The 22,843-nt window shown below is 44.8% G+C and overlaps 1 protein-coding gene across 1 annotated transcript; it reads right to left on the bottom strand.

Annotated features, from left to right (window-relative positions):
- Positions 1–10,131: 10,131 nt before the first annotated feature.
- On the bottom strand, positions 10,132–21,277 carry IL1F10 (interleukin 1 family member 10). Its single transcript, XM_020886001.2, has 5 exons — positions 21,171–21,277; positions 13,828–13,887; positions 11,514–11,599; positions 11,112–11,239; positions 10,132–10,831 (listed from the first exon to the last, which is right to left on the bottom strand). The coding sequence occupies exons 2-5, from the start codon at positions 13,857–13,859 to the stop codon at positions 10,619–10,621; spliced, it is 459 nt and encodes a 152-aa protein (XP_020741660.1). The 5' UTR covers positions 13,860–13,887; positions 21,171–21,277; the 3' UTR covers positions 10,132–10,618.
- Positions 21,278–22,843: the final 1,566 nt, after the last annotated feature.

Below are 22,843 nucleotides of genomic sequence, written 5' to 3'. Positions count from 1 at the left end.
AATAATGAAATAATGCCATTTGTAGCTCCATGGATGGACCTAGAGAGTGTCATACTGAGTGAAATAAGTTAGACAGAGAAGGAGAAATATCATATGACAATCCTTATATGTGGAAACTAAAAAGAAATGGTACTAATGAACTTACAAAACAGAAAGAGACTCCCAGACTTAGAGAATGAACTTAGGTTTGCTGGAGGGAAGAGACAGTTACGGAATTTGGGATGGGCATGTACACACTGCTGTATTTAAAATGGATAACCAACAAGGACCTACCGTACAGCACATGGAACTCTGCTCAGTGTTATGTGGTGACCAGGATGGGAGGAGAGCCTGGGGGAGAATGGACACATGTGTATGTATGGCTGAGTCCCTTTGCTTTTCACCTGGGAGTATCACAGCATTGTTAATTGGCTACATGCCAATACAAAATAAAAAGTTTTAAAAATATGCATGGAAGGGAAGAGAAGGAAGAAAACAAAAATAAGGCAATATCAAAAGAATAGCACAAGTACGTTTATCATAATAAATATGGCTGGGGGCAACACACAGAATCATGAAAAATGATAAATTGTTGTTCTAAGTCACTAAGTTAAGATTGGTTGTTACACAGCAATAGGTAACTGAGACACCATGCAAAAGGCCTCAGACATTGGCTGGGAGCCCTGAGGCCCCATCCATTCCCACCAGCCCTCCTTTTGGAAACTAGATTCTTCTCTGCTACTCCCTCCCACTGCCAAAGTCCTTCCTGAAAAATCTGGATAGGTGTCCTGGGGCTATTCTCCATAGAGCCTGACCTCCAAATCAGATCATTTGTGGAGTTTCCTGGGACTGCTCTGTACCATGACCTGACTAACAAGCAGTCCTGCAACTTACTTATACATTTATTCCCATATCCATTCAGCAAATGTTGATGAGTGCCTTACACATGTCATAAGAATTTTTTCATGCTCATGAAATAAAAATGAAAAGAGCAGGCAAAAACCTCCACCTTATGGAACTTGCATTCTAGTGGAAGGAGAAGGGGGAAATATACTGATGAAAAATAAACTTCGTATTTTATGGCAAGAATCCCTTGGACAGCAAGGAGATCAAACCAATCAATTCTAAAGCAAACCAACCCAGAATATTCACTGAAAGGACTGATGCTGAAGCTGAAGCTCCAATACTTTGGCCACCTGATATGAAAAGCCAGCTCATTGGAAAAGGCCCTGATTCTGGGAAAGATTGAAGGCAGGAGAAGAAGAGGGTGACAGAGGATGAGATAGTTGGATGGCATCACCAACTCAAATGAGTTTGAGTAAACTCTGAGACAGCAAAGGATGGGGAAGCCTGGTGTGCTCCAGTCCATGGGGTGGCAAAGGGTCAGACATGACTTAGCGACTGAACAACAACAATGTTTTTCTCTGTCCATTTAGGTTTTCTCTCTCTCCTTTAGTGTGTATTGTGTGACTGCATTAACCAGACCTCCTTAGTAGATAGCATCCCTTTCTAGCCTCATACGTAATTGGGGTCATGATGACCCACTACTCACTTTGTACGTGCAGATCTGGATTGTATAAACTGTCAGTATATCAGCTGATGTGTAACCCTCTATCTCAAAAATGTGTATCACTGTTCTTTGACCTCTGACTGGTTAACAGACCTTGGTGCTTTCTGAAAGACTGCCTCCAGGGTTATAATCTTCAGGTTAGCTAGAGTAAAATTCTCCATTTCTTTCTTAGATTGACTACTGATTAACTTTTTGTCAACATAGCAATGCATAGATAATAAATCATAGATTGTGATAGAAAGTGAAAGCACAAGAGGGGACTCAGGAGAGTTGAGAGTTGAGATTCAGAGAGGGGTACAGGTTGCAGTTTTACATAAAGAGATCAGAGGAGCCTTCCCTGAGGAGGTGAGACTTCCACACCAAAGGCTGGTGCAAAGGCCCTGGGATGGTATCGGCCTGGAGCATTTGTCTCTGAAAAACAGCAAGGAGTGTGATGTGGCTCAAGCAGAGTAAACAGGGAAAGTCATAGAGGAGAATAGATCAGACAGCTGTATTAGAGTTCTCCAGAGAAAGAGTAGGAGATATATGTATATAATATGTAACACATAATGCATTTTATTTATATATATTATTTTATTATATATTATATATGATATTGTATATATTTATTTATATATGTGTGTATATATATGTCATATGTATATGGTGCCATATATGTCATAACATATACGTATGTTATATATATATGACATATATATAATATGCAACACATAATGCATTATATATAACATATATATATTATATGTTATATAACAGACATATATTTCATATATATATGTGAATTATTTATATAGATACATATATATATATATATACACATAACCCATATATACACACTTAACATATATGGAAGCCAAGAAGCCCTGTAGTCTGCTTAAGGACCAGGAAAGCTTGTGGTATAATTTGAGTCCAGGGGGCTGTGTGTGGAGGGATACTGTTGGTACAAGTCTTGGACTCCAAAGATCCTGGAATCAGGAACTTCACTATTTAAAGACAGGGGAAGATGCTAGACATCCAAGTTCAAGAAAAGAGAGCAAATTCACCCTTTCTTGGCCTTTCTGTTGGATTCAAGCCCTCAGTAAATTGGATGATGCCCACCCACATAGGTGAGAGCCATCACTTTACTGGTTCTACTGATGCAAATGTTAATCTCAGACTTCCCTGATGGTCCAGTGGTAAAGAATCTGCCTGCCAATATAGAGGACACAGGTTTGATCCTTGGTCTTGGAAGATTCCACATGCCACAGAGCAACTAAGCCCTTGGGCCATAACTACTGAACTGCAAGTAGAGAAAGCCCACATGCACCAAAAACGACCCAGAGCAGCCAAAAATAAATTTTAAAATTTTTTAAAAATTTTTAAAGAAATCTGTTTTTAAAAATGGTAAACTTTTCTGAAAACACTCTCATAGACACACAGAGAAGTAATATTTAACCAACTCTCTGGGCATCCCTTAACTCAGTCAAGTGAAAGTGTTGGTCAGTCAGTCATGTATGACTCTTTGTAACCCCATGGACTGTAGCCCACTAGGCTCCTCTGTCCATAGGATTTTCCAGGCAAGAATAGTGGATTGGGTTGCCATGCACTCCTCCAGGGGATCTTCCCGACCCAGGGATTGAACCCAGGTTTCCCGCATTACAGGCAGTTTCTTTATGGCCTGAGCCACCAAGGAAGCCCTAATTCAGCCAAGCTGACACATACACTAACTGTCTCATTTTCCACGTAAACCCATGAACATTCGTTAGAATAGTGTCCCCTGGAACCAGTCTGGATAATACTTATCGTGGAGATACCTGAGTCTGAAGATACCTGTCTGCTCAGAGCAGACAGTCTCGTATGACTGTGCTGTTTGCTGTGTCTCAGGTCCTAGAATGATGGGCCCTCAGAAAATGTCTGCAGGAAATGGTTCAGTGTAGAAGAGCCTGTGCTAAAACAGCAGGCTGCCAGCCTCCTCTGTCCCTCTAATTCTGTGACCAGAGTCTGAGCAAAGCAGTCGGAGGGGATGAGTGTAGGAGAGGAGGATTCACTGCAGTGTCTCTATCACTGGGAGAGGGGCTGACACCCAGTGGGTACTAAATACGGGAGAGATTACAATAAGGCCCCTATATCCAGGTGGCTCACCTGGCAAAGGGCTCAGCTGGCAAAGAGCCCACCTGTCAAAGCAGGAGACACAAGAGACTCGGATTCAGCCCCTGAGTCAGGAAGATTCCCCTGGAGGAGGAAATGTCAACCCACTCCAATATTCTTGCCGAGGAAATTTTCGTGGGTAGTGGAGCTCATGGGGTCACAAAGAGCTGGATATGACTGAGTGCACATGCGCCACCATCATACAGACCTTCAGGTTGTGAACTTTCAAAGACATGAACATGCGTCTGGTCCCAGCAAGGAATGCCTGTGCCATTAACGTCAGGCGTGAGTGAAATTGCAGCTTGCCCTCCGTGTCCTATTGCTGACGCTTCTTCAACTCTGTTTCCCACCTCCTCTCCCTCCTCCAGTCACTAACTCTTCTTGCCTGATCATTCAGTGCTAGCCTCTATATGTTATCTGTTGTACTGTATTAGAGTACTTTTCAAGGTACGGTACTATAAGGTTTAAAATGTTTTATTTTTTGTGTCTGTCTTTTATGTATTCTTTGTATGAAAATTATTATAAACTTATTACAGTACAGTACTAGATAGCCGATTGTGTTAGCTGGGTACCTAGGCTAACTTTGTTGAACTTAGAGCAAATTGGACTTAGGAATACAATCTCCAAAGAGTATTTGTTCAAGTGTAGGGGACATAATTGCTCACCCAGCTCTGCACCCAAAAAGCACTGCAGGATCTTTGTCGCCACCTGCAGCCCAGAGACCACACTGCAGGTTCCAGGCCTCAGAAATAGGCTTATAGGGTGTGGATCCCGGATTTGCTATTGAGCAGGCAGAGATTGGAATTTACTTTGGGGATAAATAGATTTTTTTGTTTTGGTCAAATCACTAACAGACTCTTTTAATTCAGTTCAGTTCAGTTCAGTCCAGTTCAGTAGCTCAGTCATGTCCGACTCTTTGTGACCCCATGAATTATAGCCACCAGGTTCCTCTGTCCATGGAATTCTCCAGGCAAGAATAGTGGAATGGGTTTCCATTCCCTTCTCCAGGGGATATTCCCGACCCAGGGATCGAACCCAGGTCTCTCGCATTGCAGGCAGATTCTTTACCATCTGAGCCACCAAGGAATACAGTCCAATAACTCAAATGCCGGTGTTTCTAAGACTTTAGTTTTTCTATCTATGCTCATCATGTTAATTTCTGTCATGCTCACTTAAGAAATGGGTTGTATACTGTAGCAAAATTCTGTTACCAACCAGTACCCCACGGGGGCCTTCCCTGGACAAACCTCGCATGTCCGCTGCCTGCCTCTTGTTTATAGAAAAACTTTAGCCTCACAGGTCATCCCCAAGTTCCAAAGAATAAATTTAATCAGAGAAGTGAAAAAATGCAAAAGTAAAGGAAAACAGTAAAGCATGACAAAATAATAATACTTTAGCCATTAAATGAAGTTAAGGACAATTAATTTCTCCATAAGGGGTATAGATGTCTTCCCTCGGCTTCCTTGGTGGCTTAGATGGTAAAGCATCAGCCTGCAATGTGGGAGACCTAGGTTCAATCCCTGGGTAGGGAAGATCCCTGGGAGAAGGAAATGACAACCCACTCCAGTACACTTGCCTGGAAAATTCCATGGACTGAGGAGCCTGGTAGGCTATAGTCCATGGGGTCGCAAAGAATCAGACATGACTGAGCAACTTCACTTCACTAAGGGCTCTAGATAATATTCTGACTCATGTCCTTTGAGCTGTTTTGCAGATACTGAAACCCCCACCAGGTAAAAGTTAACTGTACGTGCTCCCTACAAGCACAATAGACCCCAGACTGGTTGGAACAAGAAGATTGATGATGTTGATTCCTGGTTATCTCACCACCAACTGATCAGAAGAATGTTGGAGGATTCTGGGATGCTCTCCCTCACCCCGTCTTTAAAAATCTTTCCCTGAAAACCATTGAGAGTGGGCCTTTTGAGCATTAGTTACCTGGACTCCTTGCTGGCTGCCTGCAGTAAACACTACACTTGCCTTCACCACAACCTGGTGTCAATAAATTGGCTTCACTATGCACAGGTGAGTGGACCCAGTAGTATTCAGGAAAATCTGGTTTCCATTAGAGTTTTCTTCTTCCCTTTTACTTTTTCCTCCCTAAATTTGGGTTTAGGCTTCCCCAGACTTCCATGTATTATATAGCCTATGGAGTGTGTGATATCTTCAGCATTTGTTTTGCAGGGGCTATAGTAATACAGTGGCTTTAGGGTGGGCATGGAATCACAAAGTGAATATTTGGGTCATGAAGGAAGTGTGCTATTTTTTTCAGTGCATGTGACTTTGGACATACAAGTTATAGGAGACCCTGAACACATCATCCTCTTGTATAAAGTCTCTTCAGGACTTCTCAGAATAAAGACAAAGTCCTCTAAGCATAAGCCACTACCTATGTCTGGTACTTTTTGTCGACATACGTACACAGCATACATATGCACACAAGCAGACACAAGTTCACACATGTATACATGCACACCATACACATGTGCATACAGGTAAGTACATATGCATAGATGCATGCACTAACACACACAGCTGCACTCAGGACTTCCTTCAAACCTGTGTCTGCCCACAGCTTCTCCTGCCCCTCACTTGGCTGGCTCTCATGCATGCATTACCTCCCTTAAATCCTTCCCTGACCCCTTGGGATGGGACCATCCAGTAGCCCAGCTCCCTGGTGCTACCTGAATGAGAGGTTACCACACTGGTAATAGTGTTCTAATCACCTGTTTACTAGTTTCTGGCTCAGGACCTGTCAGTTCATTTCACTGAGATGTCAATGGTGGATAAGACCACAAGTGTGCCTCTCCCAGGAATTTGCATAATAACAGCTATGATGGGCTGGCTGTGGAATGAAGCCTTTGGCGTGGTCATCAGGAAGGAGGAAGAATTTCAGAGACAATACTTCAGGTGGGGCAAAGAATATATTCCTGGCATCCCAACATGTCTGTCAGAAGCTGCTTCCACTTCTTACTCTTAAATCCCCAGGGCCAGAACACCCCATCATTATTTCAACCCAAGGTTCCCTGAGTGCTGTTTGGAGCGTTTTCTAGTCATTCCATTGAAAGCAGTCAGTGGATATTGGCTTTTATTCATAATGCCTGGTTTCTTCATCTTTAAAGCATAGGGGCCATGTCTTCTAAACCTCTTGTATCTTCTTCCTCTCCCAAGCACTAATACTGCATTGACATATATTAGATGTTCCAAATGTTTTTTTACTTAAATAGAGAATATGATCCAACTCATCTTTGCTGGCCCTTCTCTCGTGAACTGTGCCCGCCACCCACCCAGGCATACCCAGGCAACTCCCACTCCTTGGCCCTGCTCCAAGCTGGGTCAAGTTGAGTTATTTATTATCACTGGTGAAGGAGAGGAGCTGGTAAGGGAAGATGAAGCAGGGGTCAGGCTACCCTTGGAACCACAGCATCAAAGCTGATGCCAGGACAGGGCCAAACAGAAGGCAGGGGGTGGGAGGGGTGAGAGGCAGACCCAAGAGGAAGCTGAGATGAGCAGAAGACCTAGTAACAACCCAGTTGGTCCAGTGCTGATCTCAGGGTCCCAGACTTGAAATCTGGGTCCTACTTGAAATACTTGGATGTTTCCTCCAGGTCTCCTCCTTCACCAGGCATCCATAATCTGGCCCCACCTATCTTCCCATCTTAATTTTTGGCAACACCCCAGCCATAAACCTTGGGTCCCTGCACATGGATGATTCATCCACACCCTAAATGTGCTGCAAACTCCTCCATCACCCCCTCCCAAGTTACTCCCTCTGCTTAGAAATACCTATCCTTGCATTCTCTGCCTGGAAACTACTTTTTCTCTGAGGCTCAGATAAAATGCTCTTTCCTTTGTGTAGGCCTGTCTAGCCTTTTCCGCCAGCAATACCTCCATACTGTGTGGTGTCTATCTACCTTACTGCAAGTTGTCCTCACACTGTATCCCAAAGTTCCAACAAGAACCAAGTGATCATCCACTCATTAATTCAAGACTGCACTTAGTGCCTTTGATGTACCAGCAACTACTCTGGGCACTGGTGACCCAAATTGAACAGAGTGCATGCGTGCATGCTAAGTTCCTTCAGTCATGTCTGACTCTGTGTGACCCTATAACTGTAGCCTGCTGGGCTCTTCTGTCCATGGAATTCTCCAGGCAAGAATACTGGAGTGGGTTGCCATGTCTTCCTCCAGGGGATTTTCCTAAGCCAGGGATCGAACCCACATCTCTTATGTCTCCTGCATTGGCAGGCTGGTTTTTTACCACTAGCACCACCTGGGAAGCCTATAATTGAACAGAATATGCCCTCAAAAAGCACAGAGTAGTCCCAGCACATAAATACATAGTTGTGGGGCTTCCCCGGTGGCCCAGCGGTTACGAATCTGCCTTACAATACAAGGGACACTACTTTGATCCCTGATTCAGGAAGATCCCACAGGCTGCAGAGCAACTATGCCCGTGTGCCACAACTACTGAACCTGTGCTCTAGAGCCCACGAGTCAAAACTACTGAGCCCATGTGCAGCAACTACTGAAGCTCGTGCACCGAGAGCCCATGTTCTGCAATAAAAGAAGCCGCTGAAGTGAGAAGCCTGCGCACCACAACAAAGAGTAGCCCGCACTAACCACAACTAGAGAAAGCCTTCCTGCAGCAGTGAAGACCCACTACATCCAAACTACAAAATAATTAATTAATTAAAAAGATACATAGTTATGGTATGATAGCCAGGTGACAAGTAATGAGGAATATGCAGGGAAAGAATATAAATTTATTAGGGCCACAAGGTCTGGCATGTCTCTCTTCTGCTTAAAATCTTCCCATAACATCCCTTGGCACTTGAAAATAAGTGAAAACACTTATTTGCCTTCAAGATCCCTCCATGATCCAGTCCCCTGCTGGTCTTGTCCACCTCTTAACCCTCTCTCCAGGATGCAGTGCTCCCAGCCTTCCACTACTATTTGGACACACTGAGCCCCTTCTGTCTCAGGGCTGTGTGTTTGCTATTTCTCTCCTGCATCCCTTCCTGCTCCCACTGCTTCCTATCCTTCAGCATCAGCTCAAATGTCACCTCCTCCAAAAAGTCAGAGTCACCTCCCCTGACTGCCCTCTCTAATGTTACCATTGAATACCTACTGCCTTCACCCTCTCTCATGCAAACTGCCCTTGTCTGTCTTCTTGCTTGTGTATTTGCTTGTTTAGTATTGCTCCCACTCAATTATCAGCTCCAAGGAAACTTAGTTTTGTTGCTCCTAGAATAAGAGTGGAATAAAAGTTTGTGGAACAAGGTTGGGGTCAAACGGACCAGGTGTACATGTACAGCTTATGTGACGTACAACAAGTTAAGTATGTCACTTCTGTTAGTCCAGTCTCTTTACCTGTCAAATGCAGGTACGAATACTTGCCTTGCAGGATCATTGTGAGAGTGAAGACAGGTCTTTGTTGCTTTGTGCAGGCTTTCTCTAGTTGCAGTGAGCAGCACACTTCATTACAGTTCTCATGTTTCTCATTGTGGTGGTTTCTCTTGTTGTGGAACACAGGCTGGTTCACAGGCCTCAGTAGTTGTGGCATGTGGGCTCTAAGGCCCACGGGCTTCAGTAGTTGCTGCACACAAGCTCAGAGGTCGTAGCCTGTGGGCTTCAGAGCATGGGCTCAGTAGCTGCAGCATATGGGCTTAGTTGCTCTGTGGCACGTGGGATCTTCCTGGAGCACGGATAGAACCTGTGTCCCCTGCATTGGCAAGTGGATTCTTATCCACTGCACCACCAGGGAAGTCCCTGAGACACACTCTTCTTAAATGTCCTGACTCACAGTACAGGTTGGCCAGATGCTGAGTGGTTGTATGAAATGAGAAGAGTACCAGCGGCCCACTCCTCTGAGTCTTGATACGGCAGGCTCCTTGATCTAACTTGAGCCTAACCATGGAGCCTAACCTCTATGTAATGGAGAGGGCTCCAAGGATGTGAAACAGTCCTAACTACAAACTCTCAGGTGAGATCCATCTCTGTTTCCCAACTATAACCAGTCAACTCATCAGTTCCACGGTAACCGTAAACTCAGTACATCCAGTCCAAACCCACTGCCTCCTCATAACTGTTCCCCTTGGTCCTCACAGATCAAAACTAGCAGACAATCAACAGTACTGGTCCATCAGTTAGGAGACTGATTCATTGTGAAGTGTCTGGTAGAAAAATTGTGACCTGAACTATTAACACAGCTGAGAATGTAAACAGCCCAAGGCATTATCCATAGACAGAGGAGGGGAGTTGAATTCTGCCTGGAGTTTCTTGGTTATTTCTAGAAGCTCCAGAGCAGAGGAACCAGAGAAGAAACCATGATCAGGCTTCCAAGAAGGACTCACCAAATCACCCAGTCCCTTTGCATTAAATGCTGCACATAGAGGACCATGAAGGCCCTGTGTTAGTTGCCTACAGCTACTGTAACAAATTACCACAAACATAACGACTTAGAACAAGACACATTTATTTTCTTACAATTCTGGAGGTCAGAAGTCTGAAATGGGCTTCACTGGACTAAAATCAAGTTGGCAGGGCTGTGTTTCTTCTAGAAGCTGTAGGGGAGAATGCATCCCCTGCCCTTTTTCAGCTTCTAGGAACCACCTGCATTCGTTGGCTCACAGCCCCTTCCTCCATCTTCAAAGTTAGCAGCATTGCATCTTCCATTCTCTTTCTTACTCTCACCCTCCTGCCTCCCTCATATGAGGACCCTGATGATTAATCATGAAGGGTCCACTGGGATAACCCAGGATGGATTAGCCTTCACTTAATCACATTTGCAAAGTCCCTTTTTTTGCCAGGTAAGGTAACATATTCACAGGTTCTGGAGATCAGGATGTGGAGTTCTTTGAGGGGGCCATTATTCTGCTCAACCCTCAGTAGGATGAGCTTGGTTTGGGAGCACCAGGCCAGAACCCAGCTTCCTGCCTCCCTACCGACTCTGTTCAAAGTAGAACTCAGTGCGGGCTGAGGGCTCACTCTCCTTACTAAGTCGCATGGGCTGATGGGGTTCAGAGGAGCTAGAGAGGAACCAGCCAGGCCAGGCAGCAGCCTCGAGCCTGAAAGCAGGGCCCGAGCTTCTCTGGAAGAAGGTGAAGCGGGTGGCCTCTTCTCCGCCCTTGTACAGGTCCTCGATGTTCACATCCTGTGGGAGCAAGGCAGAGGAGGCTGGATGGGGCAGCTGACTGTCAGCCCTCAAGGCTTCTGGGGCTTGGCCAATGAGGGAACCAAAAGGTGAGTCTTTCCCCAGGGAAATTCCCTCTGCAGGTTCTAAAGGGAAGGATCTGGGCACTGGGTGCAGAGGGAGATGGTGGAAATCCAAACAAGAGGGACATGTGAAACTTGCTGGACCACAGATGAGCATAGAGATGCCAGAGCACCCTGGAGGTCTGTAGGGGCCCCCCATACAGGGTGTGATGGCTCACCTCCAGCTGCAGGGAAGGCCCCTCCCCTGTCTCCACACATGCCAGGCAACGGCTACCTCCCTGGACCCCCAAGAAGATGGGGAACTTGGTGCGTTCCAGGCCTCTGTTGGGGAGTATGCAGATGGTCTCTGGGAGGGAAGAAGAGAGGAGAGCCAGGTGATGAGAGGACCCCAGATTGTAAGCTCTTGAGTGAGCTAAAGCTTGGGCAGGAAGGAACTGGGCCAGGGCACAGCTGACCTGGGCCCTGCATGCAGGCTGGGACTCCCATCAGGGCCCTGATCCCTCACTGGGAGAGCTCTCCCTGCCTCAATTCTTACTGTCACTGGAAACAGAAGGGGAAGGAGAGCCTGGGGCAGATGGAGTTTGTGTGAGTCCCAGGAGGTCAAGGCCCCAGATGCTCACCTGCATGACAGTCGTCTGCATCGGGATCTCCCACCAGGAACTGGCCATCTCTCATGTACAGAGCCTTCTGCTCTGCATCCTTAATTCTGGAACAGGAATCAATGCTGACTGCCCGCCCCCTTCAGACACCCCGGACCCCACAGCCCTTCCACCCCAGGCTCTGAACGACCTGCTCATTGGCAGTTCTGTGTTGAGTCCTGCCCCAGCATGGGTGTGAGGCCTTGTGCCACTGCCACAGAAGCAGAACCTAGAACCAGGATCACCTGCAAAGCTGACTGAGCCCCTTTGTAACCATTCCCAAAAGCCCCCCTGATCATCGCTAACAAGCTTCCTGACTCCCAATGAAGCAAAGATGCCTGCTCCAGTAAACACCCTATAACACCCCAACCAATCACCCAACACTATCCTTCCAGCGGGGATTGTCTTTGTCCTGAGGCTATAAGAATCAGCTATTAACTCAGGAAAACTATCTCTCCCTGGTCTGTCAGGAGGTCAGCCCACTGCACTCGCAGTGTCCTCATTATCTCTGCTCTTTGTTCTTAATAAACTGACTCCCTTCTAAGATGCTCTTTGTCTGGAAATTCTTTCCCACCCCACACGTAGACTGCCCCAACATCCTGCAGGTGAGAAGTAGGGATGCTACTCCATCCAAAAGTAGGTCAAGACCAGGTTAGCCATAGGCTATAGGAAAGTCCTCCTGGGGCTGGGCATTTTTCAGAGACTGCATCTCTGTCTTTACCGAGCTTGGCCCCTGTCAAGCCCTCAGGGCAGTGATGGGAGCCAGGGTCTTCTCACTGAGGTGTACAGAGTTTTCCTGACCCTCCAGCCCTCCAGCACGCAAGTATATAAGGGGTGGGGGGTGGGGGATGGGTGGGAGTAGGCCACTTTGGGTGTACCAAATACGGATAGTCAGCAGAGAGTCAGAGCAGGGCCCGGATGACTGGCAGTGGGGTTGGCAGTGGTGCTAATGATCAGTGTGGGAGGGTAAACACCGGCAGGGAAGCTGAGAAGGAAACAGGGTGAGTCTGTGCAGACCAAAGCCATGCCCACAAGGTTAACCCATTGCTGGCTGGTTTCAGAGATGGCCATCAGTTGCTCTCGGGCCTGGGGATGCTCCTTATCTTCAAGGGCAGAACCTCTGGGCCAACACCACTACCTCTAGGGGATTCTTCTTTCTTAGTACTAGCTAATTATAATACCCTGAGCTCATGACTGTATGTGTTTAAAGCAGGTTCCCTTGTATAATAAAAATGAAGATCTGAAAAGAACCTGTTTTGGCAGCTAGCTGCCTCCCTCCAACCTCAACCACCAGGAACTGCCAGCCACATTCTGTTCAGGGACCGAACCCAGGCTAGAGACCCCAGAGACCTGACATCCTGTTTTGTCATTTGCAGGCTCCATGCACATGTGTCTTGCCTTCTCAGCCATGCTGTAAATTCCTGGAGGCCCTGACCAATCCCCCATATCTAGGATAGGATGGGGCCACAGAAAGGACAATCTTCCCAGGTGGCGTTAGTGGTAAAGGACCCACCTACCAACGCAAGAGAACTGGTTCAATCCTTGGGTCAAGAAGATCCCCTGAAGAAGGGAATGGCTACCCACTCCGAGTATTCTTGCCTGGAGAATTCCATGGACAGAGGAGCCTGACGGGCTACAGTCCATGGGGAGGGACTAAATCGCAAAGAGTCAGGCACAATTGAGCGACTAATACTCACTCATGGAGAAGCTGAGGGAATGTATCCCAGGTGTTAACCTTATTTTATTTTTATTATGCCCAAACTCATTTCTTGAAGGGCTGGAGATGGTTTACAACAAAAAACACAGATAATAAAGTGGTAAATGAAAAGCAAAGACTCAAATATCAAATGAGATAAAAGTAAGAGTTAGAAGCTCAGAATGGGAGTAAAAACCACAGAGGTTAACATATAAAAATGCTATCATTAAGATCCAAAATTATCTCTGAGCTTTTAGAGAGCGGAGGCTGAAGCAGCAGAGAATGTGAGTCTGAGTCCTAATCCTGTGTGACATCAGGTACTTAATAACCTTTTTGAGACTCAGTTTTCAAATCTATAAAATGGGTTTAATAACACTCCCTTGGAGATTTCTCAGGATGAAGGCAAGGCAGTAGAATGGCTGGCTTCTTGCAGAAGCTCAGGGAAGAAAGCTCCTGTAATTACAATAAGTGCCTTAATTATGGGGCACTTGAGCTTTCTGGGTGAGAGGGAACTTCATTCCTCTGACTCAGCCTTCTTTTCTTCTTCCTCTGTCATCCCCAGATCCCTGATTAGGAAAGGTAGACTCCAGGAAGACTTACATGTAGTATTTTGCCATGGGGAGGGAGCACATTCTTGCAAGCAGGGGTTACTGGTCCTTGCTGAAAGGGGGGGAAAAGGGCTGTCAGAGTATGAATGGATAAAGAAGATGTACATATACACAGCAGAATCATATCCTGTCATAAAAAAGAATGAAATAATGACATTTACAGCAATGTGGATGGACCTAGATATTATCATACTAAGTGAAGTAAGTCAGACAGAGAAAGACAAATATCATATAAAATATTGCTTATCTGTTGCATCTTAAAAAATGATACAAATGAACTTATTTACAAAACAGAAAGAGATTTACAAACATAGAAAACAAGCTTATGGTTACCAAAGGGGAAATGAAAGGCATAAATAAAGAGCTGGGGATTAAAATATACACACAACTATATACAAAATAGATAACTAATAAGGACCTACTGTATAACATAGATAATTGTACATATATAGTGTTGCTGTTGTTGCGGTTTAGTCACTAAGTCTTGTCTGACTCTTTGTGACTCCATGAACCGTATGTAGTCCACCAGGCTCCTCTGTCTATGGGATTTCCCAGGCAAGAATAGTGAAGTCAGTTGCCATTTCCTCCTCCAAGGGATCTTCCTGACTCAGGGATTAAATCCATGTCTCCTGCTTAGCAGGCAGATTCTTTACCATTGCACCACCAGGGGAAACCCATCTAACTGTCTATCTATCCATCTATCTATCTATGTATAACTGAATTACTTTCTGGGCACCTGAACCTAACACAGTATTGTAAATCAACTATAATTCAATTAAAATTTTTTAAAAAGAATGACTGCAATTCAAAAAAAAAGAAAAGAAAAAGGAGGGTGGTAGAGCTGGGGAACAGATACCCCAAGGGCCCTAAATCACCCCATCACAAGGCAGAAAGTTCTCACCAGGGACTTGTCTATCACTGGCCTCAGAGTCCACCAAGGTGCCCCCAGCCTAGCCAGTTCCAGGCCCTCTGAATCGCCCTCCTTTGAGGCCATCCAGGAACACACCTAGCCGAGCGGGCAGGGGTATGAGCCATGACCTGAGGCCAGCTCTGGGAAACAGGATGGAAGGTACCCCCAAAGAGTTCAGCCAAGAGACATTCCCCGGGGTTTAGATGGGGGGTGGGTGGGCTCCAGCCTCACAGTTTGAGGAAGAACCTGGTTTTGGCCCTGACCCTGTCCCACTCCCCAGCCTGGCCTTAGAGACACCATCCTGACTTCCTCTGGGCAGCACTACTAGGAAGGACCTCCAGCCTGCACCAGGGGTGGGCAGGATCTCTCTGCAGTTAGAGAGCATTGTTCTGGGGGATGCTTTGCCAAGACTGTGACCTACCAGAGGTTATCCAAACTCCCCCATTCTATTCCAGATGGAAAACAGCACACATATGAGACACAGACTTGTGCTCTGGGGGAGAAATGGTCCAAAAACTGAAGCCAGTGACCTCTATACAGATTCCAGACCACAGGGCTTCACACAGCTCTGCTCCTCCCAGTTGGATCATCTGTCCCTAGAGCTTTTCCCTGAAATTACCACTTTCAATCCAGCACAGAAAGAAACCCAGAACCAATCAGGGCATGAGGCTGGGAGGAGTTGGAGAAGAGTCCAGAAAAGTAAATACAAGGATGGCTAGGGCTGAGGCTAAAGAATACATATGACTCTCTCACCAAGGAAGAAGGGAAAGAGAAGAGAAGAGGAAAGAAAGCAAAAATGTAGAGGAAATGGGAGAAAGTTAGAAATGAAGAGGCAGGGCTCAAAGAGGGAGAGGGTGATACTGAGCAACATTTTGGGAATCTACAAGATGGAAGTCCTGCAGATGGCAGGACTTCCAACCATCTCATCCTCCCTGAGCTCCTGGCCTGGATGTTAGAAGGATGGCTGTAGTCAAGGTGCCTTTTAGTATAGGACCTGCCGCTTGATCACCTTGAACAAGTCATTTCCTCTCCCTCAGCTTTGCAGTGAGAGTTTGAGTGTTGGTGAGGACAAAGGATCATGGGACACCAACAGGAGTACAAATTCTGGATAGATGTTGGTGATGTGAATCAAGGTTTGAGGCATTCTGTGTACTTTGTAATTTCATCTGTTTTCCATATTCTAAGGGAAAAATAATGAATTGCCCAAGTATTTAATAATAAAGATGTTCATGTCATCATATTTTATAATAGCAAGAAATTGGAAATAATCTATCTGCCCATAATAGGTGACTGGTAAAAATGGTAAATAAGAATGTGGAGGCTCAGTGATAAAGAATCTGCCTAGAACACAGGAGACATGGGTTCAATCCCTGGGTTGGTAAGATCCCCTGGAGAAGGAAATGGCAACCCATTCCAATATTCTTGTTTGGGAAATCCCATGGACAGAGGAGACTGGCAGGCTACAGTCCATGGGATCAAAAAGAGTTGGACACAATTTAGCGACTCAATAGCAACAAAAATTATGGTAAATAAGAAAGTATGTGTACATGAAAGACAATGCTGTGGAAAAACATTTTATGATATATAAATGTTCAAAATACAAAGTGAAAAGTGCGGGTTATAAATAATATGTGCATTATGTTTCCATTTAAATCTACCCAAATACATAGAAACAAAGATGATCAATATTTTACAGCACATATCTATGGCTGATATGATTATGGGTGATTTTTATTTAATTTTAGCATTTCAACATTTTTCTTTATATGAATATGAATTTCCTTTGTGAATGAATGAATGAATGAAAGTTGCTCAATAATGTCCAACTCTTTGCAGCCCCATGGACTGTAGCCCGTCGGTCTCCTCTGTCCATGGAATTCTCAAGGCAAGAATACTGGAATGGGGGAAGTATATGCTAAGTTTCAATTTTTAAAAAAATGAAGTATTCAATCCAAGTCATTAGTTTTCCGGAATGTGCCTGCCCATTGAATTACTTGGAGGACTCTTGAGAAGTACTGTTTCCTGGACTGAAGTTTCCTGAAGTGACTTAGTGATCAACTGGGCTGGGGAAATGGTACATGAGTTCAGTTCTTCTCACTCTTGAATGAACACATAAGTCACCTGCAGCTCTTGTTAAAATACAGATTCTGATTCCCTAGGTCTGGGGTGACCTAACACTCTGCATTTCAAACGTGCAACCAAATGGTATTAATGCTGGGCGATGCTTTAAGTATCAAAGGACAGATGATCCTCCAGCCCTTATAGGCTGACAGCAGCATGGCCTTGATGCAAACCCACTTGATGCTGCACTCACTCTCAGCCAAACTATTGGAGAAACTTTGTTTGGAGCGCAGAAATATGGGCAACCTGGTGCTATGCCAAGGGCTGGCTGGGGCAGACCAAGTAGAGGGCGAAGCGTGAGGCCAGACAGACAGGCTGATGACTCCCCCTCTTGGTCAGTGTCAACTCAGAGCCAACAGAAATTCAAGAATGGTCCAGTCCAGCAGGATCTCTGGGACTCTAGAAGCCTCTTTTCCTGGTCTGGCCTCAAACCTGTGTCTCTCCTAAAGATCCCCAAATCAGGAATCTCTGCTTGGGGTCTTGGTATAGATTGTGATATATAGAAGTGAGTAGGAATGAGAGGCCATCTTCTAGTTTATCAGAGAGCCTGGGTTCCTGGTGTGGAGCATCTGCCATAGTCCTTCCCAAAGTACCACATACTCCCCAAAACTTTCCCTTCCCAATTGTCTCCAAGTGACCTTTCACTGGACGTTAGGCTATAGCCCTCTCTGGATACCATCTTTGGCTATCTCAGTTCCCATCAATTCACCTGTCGTGGACCCAATATCACCAAAAAATATCCCTGAACTCCCTCAAGCTCTTTTGCACATCACACTCACATTGATCTCACCCTCTCCTTCATCCTCCTACACACAGTCTTCGTCGAATCTGTTCCCTCCAAGACCAATATTAACTTCCGTAGAGTCAAGCCAAATGACTTTTCTGATTTGTCAGATCTTTGGCAACTGCCTCCCTTGGATCCCTTGATATTGATTCACACCTCTCCATTCTCTGCTCAGGTCCATTGCGAATTCTTCCCTTTTTGCAAGGGTCATCCCTAAACCTTGAAATCACAAGCCAACATCCTAAGATCTTCCCTTTCATATCCCATGGAGCTACAATCCATCCATTTCCACAGATGCAATGATCATCTTTCTCTGATGCCTCCCAGGCCCAGTTTGAACACCCTCCTTTATCTCCAGCAGCCTCCAGGATACCACCCTCTGGATATCCTGCCATCATTCTCAACCAAATGCATCTAAGGTCAAATTCATCTCCTCCTCCAAGTCCATTTATCCCTCCCAGTATCATTTCTCTTGCTGCCATAATATTCCTCTAGATAGTGAGATTCAAAACCTGAGAACTGTTGACAATTTCTCCTACTTTCTTGACTCTATGACAGATTTATCAACAAGCTCCAATAAAGTATGTCTTTAAAATATAACCTTTGTTTTCTTCATAGCCATTAGAATTGTGACTATATTCCTGGTTTCTCCACCTTCAGTACAGCCCAACCTATCTGAGGTTTCTGGACTTGTATTCTAAGTACTGCTTTCATCACATCCCCACCCCACTCTAGTCTACAGTGGTTTCCCACCATATGATACACTTTTCTAGGTGTATCTCACTTCTCTATGGACACTAAACCACCTCCCAGGCAATGAGACATCTTTCTTATTTTTCTCATAGGTATTCTCAAAGTTATCTTTGATTTCCCTACCTCCAAAGTCATCCCATCCTATTGTTGTCCATTTAGATCTTTTGGCATTAAGGTCACTGGACATGGTATTATTATCTATAGTTGAGTATCTAGTTCTGCCAAGTTAATTATCAGCTCAGATATACAAGGTCATGTCACTTAACCTCTAATCTTCAGTTTCAGCATCTATAAATCATGGTATTAGAGTATGTGGTTATTAAAATTCTTTCCAGATCAAACTATCAGTGATTTTATGATTCAGTGTCTAAAGACTATTTTCTTTACCATTGCAATCCTACTCTGAACTCCCATGAAGTTTCATTGTGTTATTTATTGTTTTATATGTAGACATTTATTTCCCTTTTTAAATTGAACAGGCTCTTGAAATGTGGCTTGTAGCTCTGTCCACCTTCCCCAACTGAGATACATCCATGCTTACAAGTAGGACATAGAAACACATACCGCAGATTTAAATGGAAGGTTGGTTCTAGACCTGACTCTATTACAAATTTGTTTCGCCACCTTGGAAAGTCCCCTTTTGTCCCTAGGCCTCCAATTTCTTATCATTAGAATGAGAGGCTAGGCAAGATCAGTATTTTTCAAAACTATTTTAAGTTTCAAAGAAAAGTTTTCATGGGAACCTAAGGAAAATTAGATGGATAAAAGGTATCTGTTTAGCAGAATCAGAGAGAAATGGAGATATGGGAACCCAGTTAGCATTGACCACTGAAGCAGGCACTGGGTGTATATGTCAATCTCAACTTCCCAATTTATCCCTCACTCCACCTTTCCCCTTGGTAACCACACACTCTACTCTATATAAAATAGATAACTAATAAGACCCTATTGTATAGCACAGGGAGCTCTACACAATATTCTGTAATGACCTAAATGGGAAAAGAATCTGAAAAAAGAGTGGATATATTTGTATATCTGGAGAAGGAAATGGCAACCCACTCCAGTATTCTTGCCTGGGAAATTCTATGGACAGAGAAGGCTGGTAGGCTAAGTCTATGGAGTCTTAAAGAGTTGGACATGACTGAGCAACTAAACAACTAAGGGAATGGCTACCCACTCCTGGAGTGGTTCCTGCCTGGAGAATTCTATGGACAGAGGAGCCTGGTGGGTTACAGTCCATGCAGTTGCAAAAAGTCAGACAAGAGTGAGCGACTTTCAATTTCACTGTGTTAATAGATATTCTCTCTGTATGCCTAGAAGGATCTGTGAGTCTGAGATCCTTGGAAATAAACAAATTAATTAACAAACCATGCCCTCACGGCAGGTCTGATGGATAGAAAAAGATAAATCATCAGTGGGGTAGCTGCAATAAGCCCACAGGTTTTTACACTGGAAACTTTGATTGTTCTAAATAACAAGGGCGTGTCTGTGTGGATGCCAGTAAAGAATGGACTCTTCCTTGGCCCTTGCCTCCCTGGCTACCTCTTGGGGGAGCCTGATGTTTCTCTCAGCATGCCAAGCTGCTGACCCCAATTCTTTGGTGCCTCCTGAGTTGAAAGAAATGTCTTATGAAACAGGTCTCACTTGTTTGTACAAGGTGCTGACTGGCTGGTGAGGCCAGGGCCTGGTCTTGGGTGGCTGGGAAATTTCCCCTCCTTAGGGAAATGTGGGAGAAGGAAATGGCAACCCACTCCACTATTCTTGCCTAGAGAATCCTGTGGACAGAGGAACCTGGTGGGCTTCTGTCCATAGCATCCCGCAGAGTTGGACACGACTGAAGTGACTTAACATGCATGCATATATAACTGATTCACTTTGCTCCATAGCAAAAACTAACACGACAATGTAAACCAACTATGCATGCATGCACACACACTCAGTCACTATAGTTGTGTCCAACTCTTTGCGACCCCATGGACTATAGCCTACCAGGTTCCTCTGTCCACAGGATTTCCCAGGCAAGAATACCAGAGTGGGTTGTCATGCCCTCCTTCAGGGGATTTTCATGACCCAGGGATCAAACCCAAGTTTCCTGAATTGCAGGTAGGTTCTTTACTTGCTAAGCCACCAGGGAAGCCTGTAAATCAACAGTAAAATTTAATTTTTTTAATTTTTAAAAATTAAAAAAATTATTAATTACACTGCCCCCTCTCAAGGCACTGGGGCATCCCTAAAGAAAATCAAGCTTCATCAAACATTGCTGGGTACCACTGGCCTCAATGATTTCTTCTGAAATTACTTTCTAAAATCTGTGCTCCTTGAGGACTTCCCTGGTGGTCGAGTGATTAACAATCTGCCTTGCAATGCAGGGGACATGAGTTTGACCCCAATCAGGGAACTAAGATCCCACAAGGGGCAGAGCAGCTAAACACTTGAGCCACAACTAGAGAGTCCGTATGCCACAACGAAAGATCCTTCGTGCTGCAACGAAAGATCCAATGCAGCCAAATAAATTAAAAAGTATTTAAAATTTTATTTAAATTCTTTTGTCCTAAACATTTAAAAACTTTAACATGACTTAGCTATACTTTCTCCTCAAATTCTTTCTATGTGCCCCTAGACTTATTTAGCATCCTATATCTATGTAAAGGATACCTTGCTAACTAGAGAGCTTTCCAGGAGAAATCAAAAGGAGGTAGCCTATCAGAGATATTGACAGAGGGAAAAGAAAAGATAAAAAGAGAAAACGCTGCCTTCTACCACTGACCTGCAAATCCTGGGTGCCTGGAACCTCCACTTGATTTCTCCAGGCTGTCTACACTGAGTTTATATTGCCTGATCAGGGTGGGACAGCCTGTAGCAATGTTTATAATTGGCTCCAGGATGGGGAAGAAAGGCGCTGGGATTTCACAAGGTCTTTGGCACAGTCTAGATAATAAGAAGGTGGGAACACTAATGAATATTTTTTAAAGGGGAGAGAGTCGCCCATAAAGCCTTTTGCAGAAGTCAGGTGCTGGGACCCTGCTCGAAGCTACTGTCGTTAATACTGATATTGGTGGTTTTGGCAGCCAGATAAATGATGCTGGGGTCAGGCATCTTCATATCACCTTCCCTTTAGTGCCCATGGAGCTCCATCTAGTCTTAGGGAAGCAGAAGAGGCAAGAGTGAGTGTGTCTGAAGGGCCTAAGGACAGATTTTTGTCCGTGGCCAGGCTGTGGCCATCAAGGCAATGTGAAAATGGGGGTTGTTGATATTGTGAATAGCCCCTGTTGGGGAAGATGAAAGGGATGTCTTTGTTTTTCAACAGACTCTATTAGTTGGCACCAGCTTGATGAGATGAATGTCTAAGGAAATCCACTACAGTCAGAAGACACTGACCTTAGATTTATCCTGGGATTGAGCAGGTGCTGTGTGCCCTAGACTACAAGGGCATATGACAGTGTGAGCAGGACAGAGATGAAGAAATCTTGGACTTCTGATTGACGTTGCTTAATTCAGTCCATCCATCCAGTCATCTGTCCATCCATCCACTCATCTGTCCATCCATCCATCAATCCATCAGTTCATCTACCCATCCACCCATCCATCTGTCCATCTACCCATCCATCCATCCATCCATCAGAATGTCTACACACCATCCACCCATTCATCCACCTACTTACAAGGGGCAGAGACACTTAGGCATAGTATTCTCTGGGGACCAACTGCTTTATTGTAATTCTCCCTCATGGGTCATTTGCAAAGTTCCATAAAGAGCTCGGTGAGGACACGGGAGAGGTCAGTCCTATACCCAGATGTCTGCAGAGTGAGCAATGAAAAAAGATGGGCAAAGGTGGAAACAGATATCTGTTTTTTAAGGCCAATAGTCATTCTTCACCCCTTCTCCCAATCTCTTGTCCCCTCAATGGAAAAGTTCAAAGCACAGGGTATTGTACCAGGCAACCAATCAGTGCTCACTGAGCATTCACAAGACCTGTAACAGAGGCATCTAAGACATGGTCCCTGTTATTAAGTAGCTTTACAGTCTGACTGGGGAGCTAAGTCATAAATTCTTGAAAAGACCAGACTCTCTAATCTCTGAGCCCAGGGGATACTGAACACAATAGAGGGGAGACCCTCCTTGAGTAGAAAGATAAATTCCTAGAATTGAAAGGGCTTTCGCCCTTTATATAATTCCTCCTCTTTCACTACTCCTGTCAGCTCATCCCTGCTAAAGTCCTTTTGAATTCTATCAGCCTACAAGTGATACAGCAATCACACTTGAAGCTGGAGAAAGCTTCAAGAATGAGGTAGAATTTCAGCTGCTCCCTGCAGGGTGGGTCCATTTCGACAGGTAGAAGAGGGTGAAAGAATATTCTGGGTGGAGGAAGAGTCTCCATATTCGACACTCTCTGGATTCCAATAATTTGTCAAACATTACTCAAGGTGCTTGGAAACAAG

The sequence above is a fragment of the Odocoileus virginianus genome, chromosome 2 (assembly GCF_023699985.2).
Source record: "Odocoileus virginianus isolate 20LAN1187 ecotype Illinois chromosome 2, Ovbor_1.2, whole genome shotgun sequence".
NCBI classification, from domain to species: Eukaryota; Metazoa; Chordata; class Mammalia; order Artiodactyla; family Cervidae; genus Odocoileus; species Odocoileus virginianus.
Note: the sequence above shows the minus strand (reverse complement) of the source record. Positions and strands in the feature narration are given on the sequence as shown.